The sequence below is a fragment of the Vigna unguiculata genome, chromosome 8 (genome assembly GCF_037176805.1).
Source record: "Vigna unguiculata cultivar grain cowpea cultivar isolate G323 ecotype 2 chromosome 8, ASM3717680v1, whole genome shotgun sequence".
Taxonomy (NCBI): Eukaryota; Viridiplantae; Streptophyta; class Magnoliopsida; order Fabales; family Fabaceae; genus Vigna; species Vigna unguiculata.
In genome coordinates, this window is record NC_140799.1 from 36,752,107 (window position 1) to 36,775,281 (window position 23,175).

Below are 23,175 nucleotides of genomic sequence, written 5' to 3' on the forward strand. Positions count from 1 at the left end.
AAATTTGAAACTTTTAAAAGATATCATTTTTAATTCTCTTTTAAATCTTTAGTAATATTAAAATATAGTTATTTTATTATTTAACTCATATTTTAATTTATTTTTTAACTTTTTAGATGTTTAACATTATTTTTTGTTGGCTTTTTTGTTAGTTTAAACTTTTTTACATTTAATTATATTTTACTTTTTAACAACATTAAAATATAATTATTTTATCATTTTTTAACTTTTAGTTAGTGTGCATCAAATAAAATATTAAACAAAGTTGTATTATATTTATGACATTTTTGTTCTCTAAATAAAGTAAAACTGCATTAATGATTATTAGATCAAAATTTATTTAATATCATAGTTAATTATGAACCTTTTTATAATTCGATAGATGTTAATTATTCTTAACGGACACTGGGGACACCGGTTAGCAAGACACTTATCTTTTATTTATTTTACATGTAACAAATCAATTATCAATTACAACTGTATAATATTTATGGACACTTTTATTCTCTAAATAAAATAAAATTACATTATTAATTATTAAAGTCAGAATTTATTTAATTACACCTGAGATGTATATTGATTCAACTTTTTATCTATATTGTAAAGAGGATTCTTGGTGTTGTTGTACACATTATTTTTCCAAGTTTATCTTTTATTAAGTAATAAATTAACAATTCAACGTTTTCTTTTTAAATTTAATCATTTTTAAACTAAAATAACTATTTTTAATAAAAAATTACATTCAAAATAGACGCAAACTATCTGCAATAAAATTATAAAAATATTTATATTTTTTTAATAATTATAATTTTAATATTCATTTTTAAAATAAAAAATAAACACATCACATCATGTGTCAACCACAACAATTGACAAAAAGAAATCAATAATCTAAAAATAAAAAATCACAAAAACAACCTTTTATTACATTTTATTTTGCTTCGAAAGCGACCTGATCCAAATTGTTATGCATTAGTAATATATATTAAAATTACTTTGTTGTGCAGATTAGTATGATGTTCTTCTTATCAATGTATATGTGTATATGTTTGTCTTTAGTTTTTTTTTTTTTAAAATCATTGTTTCTGTTTTCCTTCCCAATTTGCTATGTATATGACTGTATGTATACTTCTATTTACAATTTCCATTCTGCAATGTGTTTCAAATGTACACTTACTATAGTATCTTAATAGTAATAAGGTTAGTGCCATTTAACATTTACTAAGACATTGAATTTACTCACAGGTTGAAAGAGGTTGAATACACATTCATCGTTGTTGTGAAGATTACTAAAGATGAAGACTTTAGGGTTGTCGCATCTCCTCCAAATTCTTACATGCATTCTGCTACTTACTCCCTCATTTTCTAAAGATGATCGAAAGGTAAATAACATATATTCCATATCCTTTTTTTTATCTCCAAAAAATTACTCTTATTGCAAACATATATATCTTCTAAGTGTGTACAATACTTCAGCAAGCTATATCTTTCCATAAATTACTCTTATTTGTGTTTGGATAAAGTATTTCAACAATACCGAGAAATTGAAATACATTGTATTTGAATTGTTTGCAATTAAATTCCCTTAATTTTCTAAATAACTTGTTTGGATAAAGAAATTAAAATACCTTACATTTCAATTTCTTATTTGGATAAAATAATTGAATTTCTTGTGAGATAAAATTTCATTTTTACAATATTTATTTTAGGCTTAATTATGTTTTGAGTTCATGATAAATTTGGAAACGGGTCTCAGGCTTGTCGGGTCAACAGGTCAGTCGAGCCGTTGGGCCTGCTCGACAAGTTTGCGTCGTCAAGCCCGCCCGACACCTTTAGGTCATCTGGCCCACCAAACCCGTTTGGGTCGCCGGGCTCGCTCGTCCTGCTTGAGCCATCGGACCCGCTGACCCGTCTTGGTTGTCAGGTCGGTTCAGACTATCTCTGTCTTCGAGCCCACCCGGCCCGTTGGGTTGTCAGTCCTATTTGGATCGTCGAGCCCGCCTGACCTGTTTATGTTGTAGGGCCAGTCCAGTCCGTCTGGGTCGTTGGGTCAGCCCGATACATCTTAGTCGTCGGGCCTACCTGGGCGGTGTGGGTTGTCGGGCTTGGTCGACCTGTTTGAGTTGTCAAGCCCGCACGACCCATATGTGTTATCAAGTCACTCCGTTTGTCTTGGTCGTCGGGCCCGCCCAACTCGTCTTGGTCGTCGGGTCCGCTTGACCCGTTTGAGTCGTCAAGCCCACCTGACCCGTCTGGGTCGTCGGGCTCACCTGACCCGTTTGGGTCATCAGGCCCGCTCAACCCGTTTGTGTCATTAGGTTGGTCCGATATGTCTGGATCGTCCCAACCTGTCATGGTTGTCAGGTTTGTTGGGTCTGTTTGGAATTGAGTCCAGAGTTTGAGATTGAGTGAGAAGAATTTCAAATTTTACCTTTTTTTAGGGTATTTGAATTTCTTCTAATTTAGCTTATTAAAATACTTTTAAAAAGTGCATGCATTTTAATTGCTTTTTAATTTCTTTATCCAAACAAATCATTTCATTGCAAAAAATTTCAAACTCTTCAAATAAATGAATCACCCTTTTGAATTGTCTCATCCAAACACACCATTACGTTCTTATGTTATTATGATTTTTTTTAAACAGTTTTAGTGATACTTTTTTTCTTAAAGGAATGTTGGATTTCTTTCAAGTTAACGAGAGCTTTGGATTATTGGTCCGCAACTTGCTTTTCATTGTCCCTTCTAATTTATATATCCTACACCAAACTCTTTGCTTCTCTAACTTTATCCTCCAAACGCTTTGCTTCTCTTTTCAGGTCCCTTCTAATTTAAACTCTTTGCTTTCACAAAGTTTTTAAATACTTGTCGGTTTTAATCCGAAATAGAGAATGCCGCATTTAATTTTCTCAACCACAACCAAACATTTGATTGTGCTATACTAAATTTTCTCAGTATCAACCTTGTTTCGTTTAAATCTTGTGTTATTTCTATGCTTTCGAACATTCCAATTATTCATATTTAGACTTTATTTTATTTTTCATTTAGACTAAATAGATAAAAATGTGAAAAATGTAAACAAGATAGATTATGATCTACAGAACTAAAACCTACCTACTTATCACATATAGACATAAACCTAAATTGACCTAACATATTATTAACTAACGTTTTTCCCTTTTGCTTACATAAATCATATATAAGTTGCTATTCACTCCAATCACTCGATGGGTTAAATTTAGCATTGTTTGGATTTTATTGATCAGCACTATACATTTAATTTATGTTGTTGGTACTCTAATTTAATACAGATTTACATAGTCTACATGGGCGAACATCCGAAGGACATGGAACGCACAGAGTCACTTCATACTAATATGGTTCAAAGTGTCATCAGCAGGTCACATATTATCACACAGTTCTTGATCCCCAGTTTTCATTATTCGCTTCTAAAATAAGTTTGATTAAAATTCAAAATGGTATCCATGTAGAACATTTGCACAAGATACTATGGTGCACAGCTACAAGAGTTTCAATGGATTTGTGGCCAGACTGACCAAAGAAGAATCAGAAAGAATGAAAGGTAGTTTTAATATGATTGTGAATCTATAACTATGATGTATACTTTTTGTGAAAATTTGGAATGTTTGGCAGGAATGGACGAGGTGGTCTCTGTTATTCCAAACAGAATCCACAGTATCCAAACATCAAGGTCCTGGGACTTTCTTGGCTTCCCCGAAAATGTCCAAAGAACAAAGGAAGAAAGTAACGTAATCGTTGGAGTACTGGATACTGGAATTTGGCCTAATTCCTCAAGCTTCACCGACGGAGGCGGTGGTCCACCACCAGAGAAATGGAAAGGAAGATGCCAGAACTTCACTTGCAATAAGTAAGTGATGTTTGTTATAACATGCTACAACACATACACATAAAGAGCATGTCTGGTTTATTAAAAGATAAAACTAACCATTGATTTACTCATCCATGAATGCTTGCTTCATGATTTGTTTATAGCAAAATAGTTGGAGCAAAATATTTTCGTCTTGATGGTGATTTCGACAAAGAAGACATCATATCTCCGATTGATAATCTTGGTCACGGGTCTCACACTGCATCCACTGCTGCTGGAAACTCTGTTAGCAATGCAAATCTGTTTGGGCTTGGCGTAGGAACAGCAAGAGGAGGAGTTCCATCAGCACGTATTGCTGTCTATAAAGTGTGTTGGAAGGGTGGTTGTAAAACTGCTGACATTCTTGCAGGATTTGATGCAGCCATTATGGATGGTGTTGACATTATATCTGTTTCACTGGGACCAAAATTCGTGACATTCATCAATTATTTTGAAGATGAATTTGCAATAGGAGCCTTCCATGCAATGAAGAGAGGCATATTAACTTCTAAATCTTCAGGCAATTCCGGTCCAAAGCGTTCCACAACTGCAAATCCTGCACCCTGGATAATTTCTGTGGCTGCCACCACTATAGACAGAAAATTTTTCACCAAACTTCAACTGGGCAATGGCCAAATCTTCCAGGTAATTAATTACCCCTTTAAATTTCTTATTTTTTCAAATATTAGAAAAGTAGCGTAAAAGATTTCCCTCAACATATATGCAGGGAATCTCACTAAATACGTTTAGTCCAACAGAGAAAAGTTACCCTTTAATTTATGGTGGAGATGCACCAGTTCCTGGATTTAAAGGTTCCTTGGCCAGGTACCAACATTTACCAATATCTCTTTTTAATTATATGGTTAAATTTCTTTTGGTTTTGCTTCTTTATTTACAAAATTTAATATCGTTCGTCTAATTCTTTTTTGTTTTCGATTTGGAAATTAAATTTTCTGGTGAATTTTTTTGTGTTTGTTTCTCCGTTATATCTATACACTTAAAGATTTGAATTAATGAGTTAATACTTGGTAACGATTTCAAATTTTAGTTTACAAACTAGTCAAGATTTAAAAAATCACGACTATAATAATATTATAATTTATTTAAAAAAAAAAAAAAACACGATGACTTTTTAAAAACGGTTACTATAATAAATTGTAACTATAGTTTAAAAAAAATTCAAGTTTTATTTTTAAATATAATATAACTATAAAACTTTCATCTATTTTTTAATACATGATATTAGTGTATTAAAAAATAATGGCGTTTAAATGGTAATACCTAGTAATATATTTATATTAATTAGCGTACACACATGTATTGTTGTGTTTGTGTATACGCATTTTTTAAATATACATGATATTACATTAGTAAGTGATGATAATGTAATATTATTAAGTTAATATATAAAATAACATTATATTTATTAAAAATAAAGTGAAATATATAAAAAAATGAGAAAATAATTGTTGATAAATAGAGAAAAAGAGAAAAACAGAGATAATAGACGATTTTATAAAAAAATTTGTAAAAGTAATGGTTAATTTTCAAAAATTTAATAAATAATTATATTTTAAAGAGTAAAATTTGTATTTTGAAATATAAACACAAAAGAGAGAATCTCTTTATATATTGTTATAGATGGTTTGATTAACGTAATAATTTAATAATATATATATATATATCATATTTCTACAGTTAATAGTGCAAATAAGTATACTATTAATAAAAAATTTATTGAAAAATATATAATTTTATTGTTTAAACAGTTTTCAATTTAAAAAATAAAAAAAGTCCTAGTTATTGAAGTGGTAGTTTCTAAACCGCACTATGTGTAATTAATTTCAAAACATAAAATATAATTTTAATAAATAAAACATTATTAAATAAATATTGTAGTGCTTTAGTAATTGCATCTATGTATAGTTTAGATAGTAACAAATTATAGTTTAGCATATTCTTGGTCAATCAACTGGATGGAGAAGACAACATTTGATTTTTGATTTTTGTTAGAAAATTAAGTGATTAAATTGAACATCTAGAGAGGGAAATAGACTTTTATAAATAATTAAAGGAATTAAAAAAAAGTAATTTAACCTTATTATTTGGTAGTTTGTTAGTTAACTTCCCTCTATTACATTTCAACACTCCATTCTAACATCAGCATTGCTTAGGTATTGCCTTGAAAATTCTTTGGATTCAGCTAAGGTGAAAGGAAAAATTGTTTTGTGCGATCGCTATTCTCCTTCTCCAAATGTGGGATTTGCTTCTGGGGCTGCTGGTCTTATATTCAGTAGTACACTGACTTTCCTTACGGCAGATATATTTGCATTGCCAGCAATTCACATTAACCAAACTGATAGGAATTCCGTAACTTCTTATTTAAACTCAACAAGGTACAAAACTTTTCTTCAATCTATAAAATATCATACATAACTGCTGTGTAATTTTGTTCAATTAGTTTTCAATTACCTGATTTATATGTCATCTCACCGTATATTGTAGTAATCCAGTAGCTACCATATCCAAGAGTTTCGAAGAAAAAGATTCATCAGCCCCTTACGTTGCTGCTTTCTCTTCAAGAGGTCCCAATATTGTCACTCCAAACATTCTTAAGGTAACATCGTGCATGCTACAATGTAACATCATGCATATATTTGCTTATATCTAAGTTCTGTGTTGATGGTGTAGCCTGATATAGCAGCTCCAGGAGTTGACATTTTGGCTTCATGGTCTGCGCTTTCTTCAATATCTGGTGTTAAAGGAGATAAAAGAGTATCCAATTTGAATATAATATCTGGAACTTCAATGGCATGTCCTCATGTTACTGGAGCAGCTGCTTACGTCAAATCTAATCATCCCAACTGGTCTCCTGCTGCAATCAAATCCGCGTTGATGACAACTGGTAATTCTGTAATATAATGTACTTATCAACCTTTGCATACTATCAACCCTTGAAGAACGTAGGAAAAATGAGTCTGCGAAAGAATTAATTAGTTTTAAATATATGAACATGAAGAGAAAGTAAAGTATGATAACCTAAAACCATATTCCCTATACCACCTTAAACATTTCTGTCGGGAAAAACTATTTTGTGATACAACTTAATGGTCAAGTATACATGTTAATGATCAAATTTGTTCGTTGATTATTTGCAGCTACCCCTATGAATCCTAAACGTAATGTAGACGCTGAATTTGCTTACGGTGCGGGCCAAATCAATCCTTTGAAGGCGGCAAATCCTGGACTGGTTTATGATGCTGATGAAAATGATTATATTAGTTTTCTGTGTGGACAATCAGGTTATAATTCATCAACGCTGCAAAAACTAACTGGAGATAACAGCACTTGTACATCAGCAAATAAAGGATCGGTTTTGGACCTTAATCTCCCGTCTTTTACTCTATCAACCCCTCGCTCAAGCCACAACAATGTCACTTTCGGTAGAACTGTCACAAATGTTGGATCAGCTACATCCAAATATAAGGCCACAGTAAGTGCACATCCATCTTCTTTAAACGTGGAAGTAGTGCCAAATGTTTTGACCTTCTCATCGTTGGGTCAGAAGCTCTCCTTTACCCTTAGGATTGAAGGAAGCATTAATGCAGACTTTGTTTCTTTTTCCTTGATTTGGGATGATGGCACTTTCAAGGTGAGGAGTCCCGTTGTTGTTTATGTTCCATAAATTACATGGTCTAATAGACTAAGTGAACTATTGAACAAGGGTTTATTGAGTTGGCGATGTGCTATAGATGATTTAGAGTCCATATTCACAAAATTGAAAATAAAACAACGTCTTACATATTCAAATTTGCCATTGATCACACTATGTGCACAAAAACTAACTGCTAAAAAACAGACAGCTACAAAATAGAAACTAAACTGGTAGAAGTAATAGAAGACAGAAAGGTTACTAAAAAGCAAAAAAAAAAAAGAGAAAGTTTTCCCTGTCTATGGTCCAAAAAACTCCATTACGAGTAGCAAATGGCTTCATCATGATAGGCGTGTCCAGTGACGTACCCAAGATCCTGAGTTATTGAGAATAATAAATAAATATATTTTGTCAGTAGTGATACAAATGGAAAGGGTGAAGAAAATTGATAGAAGTTTTTTTTCTTTGAGAACAATATCCCTGAAGAATAATATCGATATGAAAGACTCTATGCGCGATTTTCTCGTCAGTGACTTTTTATCTCGAGAAATATTAAGTTAAAACAAATCACGATGAGATAAAAAGATTAATGATAATATATATGTTTGGAGCAAGATAAAATTGAGACTTTCATTTTGATAAAAAAAATATTGTAGAAATACCAGAGAAGAATAACCTATTTGAATACACAAAACACGAATTATAAGATAGAAAAAGAATTGAAGCAAAAGTTATAAAAAAGAAAAGTGTGGGAGAACAACTTACTACACGTACATTCATAAATGATAACGAGTAAACTGTCAACAAATTCTAAAGTAAATTTTTAAGGGAAACACAAAATTGGACAAATAAAATGAGTTTGTTCTTATATTTTTATTTATTTAGTGGCCTTTTAATTTGTACGAATTTTATATAAATATATCAGAAACCCCAAAAATAGATATAATTGATGTTTTTATGCTCTTAATACACTAAGTAATTCTGAAATGTTTGCATTGAATTTTTATATTTTATGTAACGTTATGTTGCACAGAAATTGCAAAGTTTCAAGATCATTAGTCTAAATAAATAAAAAATTCATAATTTATAATTTCTTTTGAATTAAATAAAATACTAAATCTAATTTTCACCTAAAATAATATTATTATCATATAATACATAAATTGGCCACATTGGCCAACAATATCTTGGGCTGTCAATATTCAAGTCCAAGTCCAAGTCCAAACTCCGTATTCAAACTAACCCAAACAGTGGCAAACCCACGCGAACAATATTATATATATATATATATATATATATATATATATATATATATATTTTGTACTTATTATGAAATTTATTCTCATTTCTAAGATTTTTTTATTTTATCATAATTTTTTACAATTATATTCAAATGATGTATGTAAGTTAAATAATTTTTATGTCTCATATTTGAATTTGTCTCTCTTTTAATATTTTTATTTTCTTTTTACATGAGAATGTTTAATACCCTTAATTTAAGTGTTTAATAGTATAAATCATTAACTTATTAGGTAATATAAAACAAGGCTTAATTAGTGATTTAGTCTTCTAGTTTGTTGATTTGGTTCATTTTGGTTCTCTTATTTTTTTTCAGTTCAATTTGGTTTTCTAATTTCTTTAAAAAATGTTCAATTTGATTATTTCCGTTAAGTTGACATTAATGTCAAATGTCATTTTGAGAAATTTTCATTTCTTTTAAGTTTTTAAAAAAAATTAAAGTACCACGTATCAATTCGTAATTTTTTTTCTATTTTTTAATTTCTTTTAATTAAAAAATATTTTCACGTGATAGGTCATGGTTGTACCACGTGTCAGCCTAACAATGATTATTTGCAATTTAGTCCCCTATTTAAAATTTTGATTCAATTTAGTCTCCTATTTTTTTAAAATGATTCAATTTTGTCCTTTTCAATTTGAGACTAAAATAATAATTAAGCTTAATTACAACTTATATGTAAATGTTAAAAACTCTTAAGAATTTATACATATCAAATTACTCGACCTAAATATTCAAATTATTTTTGTTTTTTACATGTATAAAAAAATTAAAACGTAAGAAATAAAATAACATGAGTATTTAGGGAGTGATTTGATGTATAAATGATAAAATTATTTTAATATAAATTTATAAGTTATAATTAAGCTTAATTACTAATTTAGTTACAGTTTTAAAATCGTTGAAAACAAAATTGAATTAATTTAAAAAATAGGTGATTAAATTAAATCAATTGTAAACCAACTAAATTAAAAATAATTACGGTTAGTGTGACACGTGTACCAACCATGACTTGTAATTAGTATAATAGTATAACTTGTAATTTTCAATTAGATATTATCTTCTTTAACTTTCATATTTGGCTTAAATACCTTTTTGGTCCTCATTTTCGTAGTGTTTGTTGTGGATGGTCCTCATTTTCATAGAATTTTTAAAATGGTCCTCATTTTTACCGAATGTTTAGAATGGTCCTCATTTTCGCAATTCGTGTTTTATTTGGTGTAACGCCGTTTAAATCATTAATGGAACATCGTACAGGTGACACGTTTGTATTAGGGTGTGTTACGTGTACTGTAAATTAAAGTTAATTTTTCAATTTAGGAGAAATTTAGCAAATAGGGAAATTTTTTTATCTTCGTCTTTCTTGAGTTCAGATTTGCAGAGGAAGCAGCTAATACTTGTCATTTCATCATTGGATTGCAGTTGTACTCTTCATTTCAAATTTTTAGTTAATCATCATCAACGAGGTTAGTGGGTTCAGGGTTTTCTGGGTTGTGTTTGCTCGTGGGTTAGGGTTTTCGTAATTCTATTTTTGGGTTTGTTTGTCTTTCGATTGTTGTGATGTTCTGCATGGTTTCTAAATTACTTTCATGATTTTGTGTAGTTTGTGTCTGTAGGTGGGTTCAGTGGGGTATTATTTTAGTTGGTTTGTTTGTCGGTTGTCGATGTTGGTGTAATGGTTCCCATTATTTTATTTGTAATTGATTGTAGCACTGGTTCCCCATTGCGTTAAAGTAGGCTTAATAATACATCTTTTTTATCTGTTTAATTTACTTTAGAGAAGATTGCAGCAATATCAATCGGGAATGGAGGAACAAGATTGTCAAAACTCACCAACTGCCCAAACATTCCCTACCAAAACCCTAACTCACTTATTTATCCCCAAATATATAATTAAGCCACCTGTACAGTACACATAATACACCCTAATACAAATCGTGCCACATGTACAATGCTCTGAACGGCGTTACAGAAAAGGACCAAACTAAACCTTCAGTAAAAATGATGACCATTTTAAACTTTTTGTGAAAATGAGGACAATTCGCAACATACACTACGAAAATGAGGACAAAAAAGGTATTTAAACCTTCATATTTTATTAAGCTATAAATTATAAGTTTTTCTTTTCATTTTTTTTTTGTCAAATATCCATATCTCATTTCATCATATTTCTTAATAATTATAATAATAATAATAATATAATAATAATAATAAAGATAATGATAGTTGATAATAATAATAATAATTATTATATAATAGTTATAATAATAAAAATTATAACTGATAATAATAATATAATAACTGATCATTAAAACAATAATAATAACTATAACAACTATAATAATTATAACAGTTAATAACATAATTATAACTATAATAATTGTAGTAGTTAATAACATAATTATAGTTATAATTATAATTACAGTTATAATAACAATAACTATTATTATAATAATTATAGTTATTAATAACTATTTAAATAATTATAATTTTTAATAATTATTATTATTATTGTTGTTATAATCATAATAATAATATAATAATAAAAATAATTATAATTAATAATAATAATAGTAATAATTATTGTTTGATAATAATAATAATAATTATTATTATTATTATAATTTTTGATAATAATATAACTTTTTTTGGAATAATAATTTTTTAAATTAGGTATGATGGTAGGAATATATTATACGTGACACTTTTCTTGATTATTTAAGTTGGTAGAGATACTTTTGTCATTTTAATAATAGTTGAAGGTAAAATTACAAAAAGAATTAATGGAATTGACATGTGTTAAATAAATAAAATGGATATTTTAAATATTTCAATAGGGTATTACCTTTTTATATTAGTAGATTTAGTCATGTAATGGGATTCCTAGCTATTTAATTAAGGCACGTGCATTCTAAATAAGAGTCCGGCGGCCACATGCAGGAACCGTGGAAAGGCACAATTCCAACATAATTGAAAGAAAAACAAAGAAATGGAATAATGTAGTCTCATAGAGTAAATTTTCAATTGTTATTTACCAAACTTTCAATTAGGATTCTAACAAAATAAATAAATAAATATGAATGGAGAAGCACCAATATTAAGGAATCTTAAATTTCATTTCGTTTTCTGAAGTCTTAAAAATAATAGTAATTAGAAATTTGTAATTATACTCATTTGTTACTGTACCAACTATATAAAGTGTACATACCCTGCCAATAAAGAGTTTTTAAAACCATTAAAACTCGACAGTTTCACAATGAGAATTTAAGTCTTTTGTTTCTTCTCTTTTATGGGTGATTATTTGTCATTGATTTCATATGCTTCATAAACAAATACTTCACACAAACATTATAAAAAGGAGTTCGACGAGGGCAATTTACTACTTTCTATCATAGCTTTTTTTTCCTTTCTTATTGGTTTGAACGTTGAAGAATTATATGCAAATAGATTTTTCTCGTCAACATCAACGTGTTGCAAAGCCATTTTGTGGATCTTGTTACCTGCCCTACAAATACCAAATCAATAAAATTATCAAGAAACCACTTTATAACTAATGGGCGCTATCCTCTCACAAGTGTTTAACTATTTTTTAAATATGCATAATATTATATTAGTAATATACAAATATAATAAGTGTATTAGATACAACAAATATATTTAATATATCGATAAACTTATTTTAAAAATAATATGATACGATTACACAATATGAGAATGAAAAATGAGAATGAAAAATGTATAATAATTCTTAAAAATACAATAAATATATAATTGTTATTGTGCGAATTCAAATTAAAATATTGTTAGTTAATGTTAGTGATCAATTTATAAAATAATTTATAATAGAAACTATTTTAGTTAACAATTTAAAGATCAATTATAATTTTTTGAACTATTTTAGTTGTCAATAATGTTTAGTTTATAAACTGATTATAAACTAATCACTGACTACTTATTTTTTGTCATTAAAATTTGTCATTATTCAAAGATTTTTTTGTAGTCTAATATGACTTTATAAATTAGATACTTCGTTGATAAGTATCAATAAAGTATCTTAAAATATCGGATACGGATACATGTCAAATATGGTTACGTGATCCAAATTAAAGTATATATATATATATATATATATATATATATATATATATATATATATATATATATATATATATATATATATATATATATATATATATATATATATATATCATGGTTAGTAAGTGATGATGTTATTAAATTAATATACAAAATAAATTTATATTTATTAAAAATCAAGTAAAATAAATACAGACAAGATAAGAAAATAACCGTTGATGAATAAAAAAACATAAAAAATAAACACTTTTATAAAAAATATGTAAATATAATTATTAAATCTTTTAAACTTTAACAAATAATAATACTATAAGGAGCAAAATTAAAATTATGAAAAGTAAACACAAAAAAACACTATTTCTCTTTATGAAGTGTCAAGAAACTGCTATAAAAGGGTACCGATATCACCCATTTGATGCAGAACAGAACACATTCTCGGACTACTTGGGAAAAGATTGAAGTTCACATTACCAAGTACCACAATCAATTCTGTAACATGACGAACAAAATGAGTGCAGTGTTTGTGATGGGATTTGTCTTCTTAAGCCTTATCTCAATTACATCTGCTATCTCTGGAACTGCAACTAACTACAAAGTTTACAAACGTAAGTAGCAGCCACTATTCGTTATGCATTCTGCATAATTCATTCATTCTGTCATATAAAATGCATCTTAACCATGAACTTCTGTATAAGTATCAAGAAAAAAAAAATTACTCTTGAAACTTCACTTTGCAGTATAAAATGCATCTTAACCATGAACTTCTGTATAAGTATCAAGAAAAAAAAAAATTACTCTTGAAACTTCACTTTGCAGCATTATTTTTCTCATATGAATGGTCATTAAGAGATTATGATTCTGTATAGTGTTAGGTTTTTAAGGAGAAGTATCACTAAAAAGAACAAATACCAATGAGATCTGAGTCCAACTACATAAAACATTTGTACCACTCTTAACCCAAAATCTTAAAACAATGGATTTATGGATCTTTATTCTTATATAGTACTCTACTTTCTCATTTTTAATCAATGTGGGACTCAGACTCACACTTGAATTCCTAACACCTGGCCACTTGATTTCTGTCACGTAACAATTGATGTCATCCGCAACATTCAGATCAAGATCACTCAATTGTTAATAAGAATTGAATTCAGAACCTCTCTCAACTTCCCTTCCAACTCTTACCATTAGATGAATCTTAGAACTCCTCACTTTGCAGCTTCTGCATGCTACGGCAATCAAGACGAGGGAACGATGATAGCTGCTGCAAGCGACGCAATGTATGCGAACGGGGCTGCATGTGGCCAAATGTATAAGATCTCGTGCACAGGTGCCACCAACCAAGGTGTGCCTCAGCCATGTAAGGGTGGCAGTGTTACTGTGAAGATTGTTGATCGTTGTCCTTCCCCAGGTTGCCAAGCCACCATTGATCTCTCTCAAGAAGCTTTCTCTGAAATCGCTGACCTCAATGCTGGAAAAATTCAAATTGAATACAACAGGTAATTGATTACATCTTAAGTGATTTGCATCTCCTTGTGTTAATCTTGTTTATTTATGCATACTACTAAATAACTTTGTTTCTTTATCTTTTGTTAATTATGTTCAGGGTGTAACACTCCTTCAAGATCGAGATCAATAAACGTGCAATTGCAGGAATTGACATTATCACCGAATAAATTTGAATATTATATATATATATATATATATATATATATATATATATATATATATATATATATATATATATATATATATATATATATATATATATATATATATATATATGGATGGGAATAACTTGCATCAATATGAGATGTACATTCCGTGATGGAAAATAAAACGTATTCCATTGCAGTTGTTGTATCAATAAGGTAGTATCAAAATATTGTTTCGGTGATCATGAAAGTATCTATCCTTGTATTCAGTTTTTTTATATTTCAATATTAATTAATGGTTTAAATACATATTTGGTCCCTATTTTTGTCAAAATTATTCAATTTGGTTCATATTTTCGTTATTTGTTCAATTTAGTTCTTATTTTGGTAAAATCGCATTCCATCGAGTCCTTTTGACAAACAGAGTTAAAATTTTTAACGGCACAGTGATACAATGTAACTGTTTGGGTTACGTGTCAATTGTTTGAATACGTGATGGCACACGTTGTCACAGTGTTTTATTAAAAAAAATTGGGAAAAAAAGGTTGAATAAAGTAAAAAGTTAAAACATAATAAAGTGAAAAAAATAATTAAAACGACGAGAGCAATCAGTTGAGGGTTTACGGCAACGAGAAGCAAGAACTGAAAGAAATTGAGCAATCAATTGAAGAATTAAAATTGTGCATTAGAGAGGTCGAGAGCATTCAAGAGGTCGAGAGATGGGGAAAAATTAGGGTTCGTGAGAAAGGGGAAAACTAGGGTTTTTGGGTGCATCATTAAAGATAACATCAGTTAGGGTTCGTGAAAACGTGATGGGAGAGTGATTTGCAAGTGAAGCTTCGACATTGCGCTTCGAGATTGCGCTTGGAGGTCGGCATTCGAGATCGAAGCGTCAAGATTCTTCCCCAACTGGATTGGCCACAGTTTTGTTTCAAACCTCTCAAACCCTAAATTCTTTCCTCAAATCAATTTCACTAGCTTTTAACCTTACAACGGGCATAAAATTTCACTGTGTCAACGTCACTGCCAAAAGATTGACACGTAACCCAACCCAAACAGTTACACTGTGTCGTTAAGAATTTTAACTCTATTTGCCAAAAGGATTCGATTGAATGCGATTTTACCAAAATGAGGACCAAATTGAACAAATAACAAAAATAGGAACCAAATTGCATAATTTTGACAAAAATAGGGACCAAATGTGTATTTAAGCCTTAATTAATTAAATTTTATAAAATAATTAAAAAAATAAAAAATAAAATTATCAAAACAATGTATTATATTTTTTTTAATATCAAATATTTATATTAAATATTAAATAAATAATTTATATTATTGAATAGTTAAATCGAGATTAAATATTATCCTGTAAAAATTAATAAACAATAAATAAGAATATTAAAAAGAGTAAAAGTACTACAAAACTAAAGATTAAGAGTAACACACTAGCTCTTTTACTTTTTTAATATTTTTATTTATTGTTTATTAATTTTTAATACACATAAGACGATTTAATAGATTATGAATATTTTAATTATTTAAATAATATTTTAATAATTAAAAAAAAAAGAATGAATGTTAGGATAAATTAAAATGGATATGTACATCCTCTTTCTATACTTAATTAAAAATTTCGAATATTATTCGATATACATACCCATACTCAATTAATAGAAAAATTTTCTAAAAAACAAAACAAAAGCAAGTTTAGTCAATATTCACGATAGCATATTTATTTGTCATCCCTTTACTTAAATAACTACACCACCAATGTATTATGAAGCATATGATATTGTATGTGACATCAATTGTCTCGTGAAATATGCTAAATATATGTTTAAAGATTTTTTGACTACTAAATTTTGATAACTTTCTCTTACAATCTTAGGTGTCATCATCTAAGTGGTTTTTCATTTCACCTTTTTCTCATTCTCAATATTTCAAAACCACTTACAAGATGACACCTCATGTTATAAGAGAAATTGTCAAAATTTAGTAGTCAAAATATTATTATTCTACATCTTATATATTTTATCGACTACTATAGTTCACGGGATACATTTTGCACGAAAAAAACAACCAGTAATTTTCTACAGAAATAATTGAATACATTACCAATTTTAAGTTATTAAATGTATTTATTCTTTTATTTATAAATATTTATAGATAATGTTTCATTTTTCATTTTATCAATATAATTACAAAACATTAATATTATATATATATATATATATATATATATATATATATATATATATATATATTGCATCCTTATACGTTCTTTGTAATGCATTTATTATTTTTTTGAGAGTTGAATTCTAATGCTCTTGTCTTTTACCACATAAAAGAACATAGAGAAAATTAGAACCCCCGTTTTGTGTTCATTTTTGCCTTTATGAAATTAACACACGTTTAATTGAACTTTAATATACAAAAAACATAGACAAGCATGCTTCAAAATACGATTTCAACGTAAGATATAGGTTGATATAAAAATCGTGTTTTCTAAAACGCGATTTTTTTCATCGTGTTTCCAAACACGATTTTTTTAGTGTTTTCACTTATTCTTTGGTTATTCTTGTAACTTTCTTCAAATTTATTCTTATTGATAATTTAAAAAACAAAATAACACCAATGTCTTTTTAAAAAAAAAAAAACTTGTTTCAACGCAATAACCAAATTTAATAATGTGCTTATTTGCATTGATTTTTCTTCATGAACTTAGAATTAACCAAATTTAACATCATTAAACTTTTATTTCAAATGATTCCATCTTATTTCACGCACTTAGAATCGATCAACCTACGATCCCATACACTACAATTGGGCTTCTAACTTGATGATTTCCATCATCCCAAATCAGAGAAGCAGAGAGTATTGCCACATTAATTCTCCCTTGAATTATCACATAAAATGACTTTTTCTGGCCAATAGATGTGAAGGAAAGAGTCCTGGGTTTCACTTGAATATTTAACAAAGATGGAGCAATTACTCTGGCTTTGTACGTAGATGTTTTGGATCCCACGTTTGTAACGGTTCTTCGATAAGCACTACTAAAATCTGAGCCATTTACAAAGAGAGAAAATGATGGAAGGTTTAATTCATACACAGCTTTCTTGCTCGCTTGTCCTTTGCAACTACTGTGATCTTCAGTTAGGACTCGAAGCTGTTTATCTGTGAACCCTTCTCCACACAAGAACTTAACATAATCTGCTTCATTAATATCATACGCTAAACCAGGATTTGCAGCCTTAGCAGGATTAATAAGCCCAGCTCCGTATGCAAATTCTGCTTCAGGGTTAAGAGTACGACTCATTGGTGTAGCTGTCAATAGTGTGCAAAAGAGTTGGTCAATTTCACTGACTAAAGAAAATCATACTCTTTGTATAATTCATTACATATCACACGTATGTTTGGTTCGGCGTTAGAGAATTGATTTAGCAACTGAATCAATTATCAAACGCAGAAGTAACAATGAGTTGTTTCTCTTTCGACGTGAATTTTTAACCTTATAATGGATTTTGAAAATCAAACACATATTGATTCTTAGAAAATCAATTCTAACCGATTTTACATCATTTTGATACAGAATTATGTGATATTTATAGTAGCAAAGTGATTACCGGTGGTCATCAATGCAGACTTGATCATGGCAGGAGACCAATTGGGGTGAAATGATTTGACATATGCAGCTGCTGCAGTGGCATGTGGGCAAGCCATTGAAGTGCCTGAGATTACATTATATTGTACTTTTCTTTTGTCACCTTTAACATCTGAAATAGGGTCAATTGGAGACCATGCAGCTATAACTTCAACTCCAGGAGCAGCAATGTCAGGCTACAATATCAGTTATTAGTTCCAATGAGAAAATGATATTGGAAAATATGTTAGATTGATAGTATATATATAGCATACAATATGTAAGGTTATACCTTTAGAGTATTTGGTGTGATTGGATTTGGACCTCTTGAGGAGAATGAAGCTATGAAAGGAATTAGTCCATCGTTTACTTCTTCACTCTTAAATATTGTTGCTGTTGCATTTCTAGTAATTGGTAGAACAATAAATGAGAAAAGGTTTTAATTCAGTAAATTTTAAAAATTATTTTGAATCAGTGCTGTTGCATTTCCTTCAATTAAAGTATATATCTGCATTTTTTTTATCTAATCAATGAGAGAAAGAAACTTGTCTTGCTTTTTATGTATGTTTTTTATTTTTTTTGAGTTCAAAAACCTTTATAGGGAGGATTAACTGAGTTTCAGAAACCTGTCTGTTAATCTCCAAACACATTACAAAAAGTCAGGTTGAACCTTTTTTCTTGAAAGAAAAAAGTTAGGAAGGATTAACTGAGAGAAATGGGAATTGTCAAGGAAGATTCCACCAAAAAAAGAGAAAGGAAAAGAGAAAGAATAATGTATCATTAGGTTTCATATTTTACATCTTTAACAACTAAAGCATCTCGAGTGGATAACCTATGAACTCTTTTTGTTGGATTATCCAAAACTTTGGATGTAGTGAAAACCCAATTTAAAAGTAAAATTTCAACTAAAATATTTGATAATATGATAATTTTCTATTTAGTATTATATTTATCATTCACTTTTTGAAAACAATAAAAGTATGTACACAAAAGTCTATAGATTCCTTACATCTTAAGTGTAAAATTAATATATGGTTTGATAGCAGATGAAATAATATGTCTAACAAATAACAAATTTTATTATAATAGGTTCTAATAATAACTTTGATATGATGTTAAGAAATAAATTTTAAATTTAATTCAATTTTATAAAATTAATTTGTAAAGTAAAGTTGACATCCATTTATATATTTTAAGTTGTTCTTGTATTTAATTCATGTGGGATTTCTAATAATTTTAGGAGAGAAAAGTGTATGTGTTGTGTGTGACATGTTAGTGAGAAATATATAGTTGAGATGATAATAATACAGTGAAGACAAAAGTGGATACAATCATTGTTAGCATAGAAAAGTATATGGCTGTGGCATGAGGTTAATTAGTGACAAATATATTTATGGTCACAATGCATTATCTCAAAAACATAAAGGGTTGAGTTTATGTGTGTCGGTAAGACTACTTTATCTTACTCCATCCGAGAAACTCTTGGAGTAGGCTTAAATTTATTTTCCAAAAGAAAAATAAAATAAAACATATGTAGAATAATACCTGTTTGACTTCAAATAAGAATGTATGAGTCTTTGATCCCACTGAGTAATCTCCAAAGCAGGCAATGCATATGCTCCAGGCAAATCTTTAGGGTAATTATTTCCAAATATAACACCAGCTGCCCCAGATAAAAACCCTACATCTTCAGAACTCTGAATGCTTTCACACAGAACAATCTTTCCCTTTACTGAATGTTTATCCAAAGAGTCCTTTTCGCAAAACCTGACCAACAACCAACGTATCGAATAAAAATCCAATTTTTTTCCATTTTCCTTAAAAAACTTAGAATTCATCTGTTGATTATACCTGGATGTCGAGCTGTTATGTCCACCAGCAACGTTAGGTACATCCCCACCATACACAAGTGGATACGCTTTTCCCTTAAGATCAAATGTGTTGATCGAAACCCCCTGAACATATATAAAAATACTCACTCATCAATAAAACTGAAGCATTTATTTGAATATTTCGAGTTAAGATCAATTTAAATACAGAAATGATACCTCATAAACCGCGCCAGTGCCCAACTTCACCTTGGTGATAATCTTTCTGTCGAAAGCGCTAGCAGCCACAGAGAGTAACCAAGGTGGATAATTTGTCATCGAGTAAAGACCAGGACCCAAATTATTGGCAGAATTTGAGGTTAGTATCCCTTTTTTCATTGCATGAAAACTTCCTATGTTATTTGAATCTTGGAAATACGGAATGTGGACTATTCCTCCGAGTCCTGTTGAAATAGAAATAACGTCTACTCCATCACTAATAGCTTCATCAAATGCTGCAAGCGTGTCAGCATCGCCACAACTCCCTGTCTTCCAACATACTTTGTACATGGCGATTCGGGCAGATGGCACTCCCCCACGGGCAGTTCCCGAGGCTAACCCAAATACACTCACTGAGTTAACCGAGTTTCCGGCAACTGTGGATGAACAATGCGATCCATGACCTTCTGCATCTCTTGGAGATATTATATCATCTTTTGCAAACTCGTTCTCCAGATTGAAGTACTTTGCGCCAATTATTTTGCTGCATAAAAGTATTGACTCTCTTTAATAAAGAATCTACCTTTTACCAAGTAAACATATCTAATTACTCTACGCCGGAATATTCACGTCGGAGTATGAGATTGTAGTGAAAGTGGAGAAAAAATAGTAAAAAATGAGTCTTTTTACTTGTTGCAGGTAAAGTTATGACATGAGCCTTTCCATTTGGCTGGTGGAGGACCAAACCCTTTGTCACTGAAGCTTTCAGACTCGGGCCAAATACCACTGTCTATGACTCCCACAATTATGTCACTCTCCGAGGTTTCTCTGTTAACATTCTGGGGAAAATTTAAGAAGTTCCACGACCTTGTTGTGTGAAGACGATTCTTGCCGTTTGGGAAAACAGAGACAACGTTCTCCATTTCTGTTGCAATTCCAAAGTAACAGTATTCTGTGATTTATCTTCCATGAACATATTAATCATGAATTTTAGAGGGGTAGAAAGGAGATTATATATCACCTGCCATTCTCTTAGCCTCCTCTTCTGTTAACTTCATCACGAACGCATTAAAGTTCTTGTAGCTGTGGATTACAGCTTCGGGTTTGAAATCGCTGGAAGCAAACATGTTTGAGAATAGTTAATTATTAATCTTTCCGTTTATTACCAACAAAATCAATCTAACTCTATTTATTGCAGTGAAGTTACTTTGTTCAGTAGCAAAGATAATTAAACTGTGCTATTTTCAGAACCTGCGAACTAAGGTTCCGACAGAAATTCCATGTTAATGTTGGAAGTTATTATTGGAGCAGGAGTTGTCATGAACGAGAATATGATCATCAAACATGGATTAGAAAATAGACATAATGTTGAACCTGCCAAGGACTTTTTGAGCCATGGTGGAATGAAGAGAAGGTACGGAAGTGAGGTCCACGCCCTTAGGGTGATCACCCATGTAGACAATGTAAGTCTGTGCGGAGAAAAAAGATATATATCATATTAAAGGAGTTGAAATTCATGCACCATTATCGTCTAAACAAGGTAGATAGATACTAAAACAAAGATATAAGAGGATATTTGCCTTCCTATCATTGTTGGAATGTGCATGTTCAATAATTGTGATGCAGAGAAGAATGAAAAGAAGGCATAGCCTTAAAGAGACCATGTTTGTGACTCCTATGAGATGAAATGCGTATGTTCCAGCAAAGAGTATTTATGGTAGAGGAAAGTGAAGTAGTATTGGGTCATGGCTACTTTAACAAAAATCCAATACACACTGGGCACACTTCATTTCACTCGTGAAACATTCCCACCACTATTTTACCAACCATTGTGATGTTTACTTTAATGACATGTACATTTTGTTAGTGGGAAAAGATAGATAGCACCAAATGAAAGAGAAAACTTTTTTTTTTTTTAAGAAAAAATATATGATATATATTTTTAAAATTAAAATATGAGAGAAAATTTTGACGTGATTTGAAAAGAAGAAATTTTTAAAATTTGTCAAAGTATTAGAATCATAATCTTTATAAGTGTTGATGAGTGAATATAAATAATAATATGAAAAAAAATGTTAAGGATGAAATTTAAAATTAAATATTTATAACAATTAAAAACATACTAAGTTTATAAATACTAGGAACTTGTTTACATAAAAGAATATGTAATTGTAAAGATAAATGAAAGTAGTTTTATTAGTTATTTTAAAATTGTTTGTGATTAAATAATATAAATAGAAGTTATATTTAACCACAGTGCTCCTCTTTCAAAAGTACATTTTTCGTCAACGAGTGTGTGATTCTATGCTATAAGAGGGATGAATGCATCATGTTGGTGCGGAATGATAAATTAAATGTATAAAGTAAAATTAATAATTAATATACATAAGAAAAGTTTGTGTTTCTTATACTTTCGATAAAGAAAATGCACGTTTTGTATGTGGAATACACATACCCATGAAAGAGTGTTGTGAATAGTGTTATAGAAGGTACAAGATGTTTATATTATATAGTCCAGACAGACTGGCATGTCTGCCGTGCAACGCACGGGGCACAGGATTTTAAAAATTTAAAAGTATAGCATATTTTAAATTAATTTGAAATTATGAAAGTATGACTATATTTAATACAAATATTTTATTTATAGAATTAAATAATTATTTTATAATAAAAATTTATTTAAGTTATTTATATATTTTTAACAAAATATATTATATATAATTATTTTATATAATATTAGTGAAAACACATGTTCGCAATTTTTAAATTTTATATAAATTTGAGTTAAAATTAATAAAAAAATATATAATTGTTAAAATTAAGAAAAATAAAATATGTATAGAAAATATTTTTTTTTAAATAATTGTTAATGAGAAAAAAGTATTTAGAATAACGGTTAAAAATAAATTATTTATAAAATAAT

At 29.5% G+C, this 23,175-nt stretch overlaps 3 protein-coding genes across 5 annotated transcripts; 2 read left to right on the forward strand and 1 right to left on the reverse strand.

The window, feature by feature from the left end:
* The first annotated feature begins 1,289 nt into the window (after positions 1-1,289).
* On the forward strand, positions 1,290-7,671 carry LOC114195128 (cucumisin-like). Of its 2 annotated transcripts, XM_085665481.1 has the most exons (10): positions 1,290-1,382; positions 3,309-3,397; positions 3,489-3,580; positions 3,652-3,886; positions 4,012-4,531; positions 4,614-4,711; positions 6,061-6,282; positions 6,392-6,503; positions 6,578-6,791; positions 7,045-7,671. In XM_085665481.1, exons 1-10 carry the CDS (start codon positions 1,296-1,298, stop codon positions 7,569-7,571), a joined length of 2,196 nt encoding a protein of 731 aa, XP_085521607.1. In that variant the 5' UTR covers positions 1,290-1,295; the 3' UTR covers positions 7,572-7,671. The 2 variants fall into 2 exon arrangements, with proteins under 2 accessions (XP_085521607.1, XP_085521606.1); XM_085665480.1 differs by lacking the exon at positions 1,290-1,382 and having other exon boundaries at positions 3,313-3,397.
* A 5,666-nt stretch (positions 7,672-13,337) lies between these two features.
* Positions 13,338-14,627, forward strand: LOC114193068 (EG45-like domain containing protein). The gene is made up of 3 exons (XM_028082768.2): positions 13,338-13,535; positions 14,150-14,429; positions 14,537-14,627. Exons 1-3 carry the CDS (start codon positions 13,346-13,348, stop codon positions 14,541-14,543), a joined length of 477 nt encoding a protein of 158 aa, XP_027938569.2. The 5' UTR covers positions 13,338-13,345; the 3' UTR covers positions 14,544-14,627.
* A 2,685-nt stretch (positions 14,628-17,312) lies between these two features.
* Positions 17,313-22,039, reverse strand: LOC114195506 (cucumisin-like). 2 transcript variants are annotated; one of them, XM_028086000.2, is made up of 10 exons: positions 21,833-22,039; positions 21,627-21,721; positions 21,274-21,365; positions 20,943-21,177; positions 20,274-20,796; positions 20,077-20,180; positions 19,771-19,992; positions 18,518-18,629; positions 18,209-18,422; positions 17,313-17,909 (listed from the first exon to the last, which is right to left on the reverse strand). In XM_028086000.2, exons 1-10 carry the CDS (start codon positions 21,914-21,916, stop codon positions 17,383-17,385), a joined length of 2,208 nt encoding a protein of 735 aa, XP_027941801.2. In that variant the 5' UTR covers positions 21,917-22,039; the 3' UTR covers positions 17,313-17,382. The 2 variants fall into 2 exon arrangements, with proteins under 2 accessions (XP_027941801.2, XP_085521364.1); XM_085665238.1 differs by having other exon boundaries at positions 19,771-20,180.
* Between the last annotated feature and the right edge of the window lie 1,136 nt (positions 22,040-23,175).

Coding starts and splice junctions, on each gene's coding strand:
- LOC114195128 (XM_085665481.1), top strand. CDS start 1,296: ATGAAGACTTTAGGGTTGTCGCATCTCCTCCAAATTCTTACATGCATT. Junction 3,887..4,011: donor CAGAACTTCACTTGCAATAA/GTAAGTGATGTT, acceptor ATTTGTTTATAG/CAAAATAGTTGGAGCAAAAT. Junction 6,504..6,577: donor TCACTCCAAACATTCTTAAG/GTAACATCGTGC, acceptor TTGATGGTGTAG/CCTGATATAGCAGCTCCAGG.
- LOC114195506 (XM_085665238.1), bottom strand. CDS start 21,916: ATGGTCTCTTTAAGGCTATGCCTTCTTTTCATTCTTCTCTGCATCACA. Junction 18,630..19,770: donor TCTTATTTGAAGTCAAACAG/GTATTATTCTAC, acceptor ACCAATTACTAG/AAATGCAACAGCAACAATAT. Junction 17,910..18,208: donor GTCTGCATTGATGACCACCG/GTAATCACTTTG, acceptor CACTATTGACAG/CTACACCAATGAGTCGTACT.
- LOC114193068 (XM_028082768.2), top strand. CDS start 13,346: ATGCAGAACAGAACACATTCTCGGACTACTTGGGAAAAGATTGAAGTT. Junction 13,536..14,149: donor TAACTACAAAGTTTACAAAC/GTAAGTAGCAGC, acceptor CTCACTTTGCAG/CTTCTGCATGCTACGGCAAT.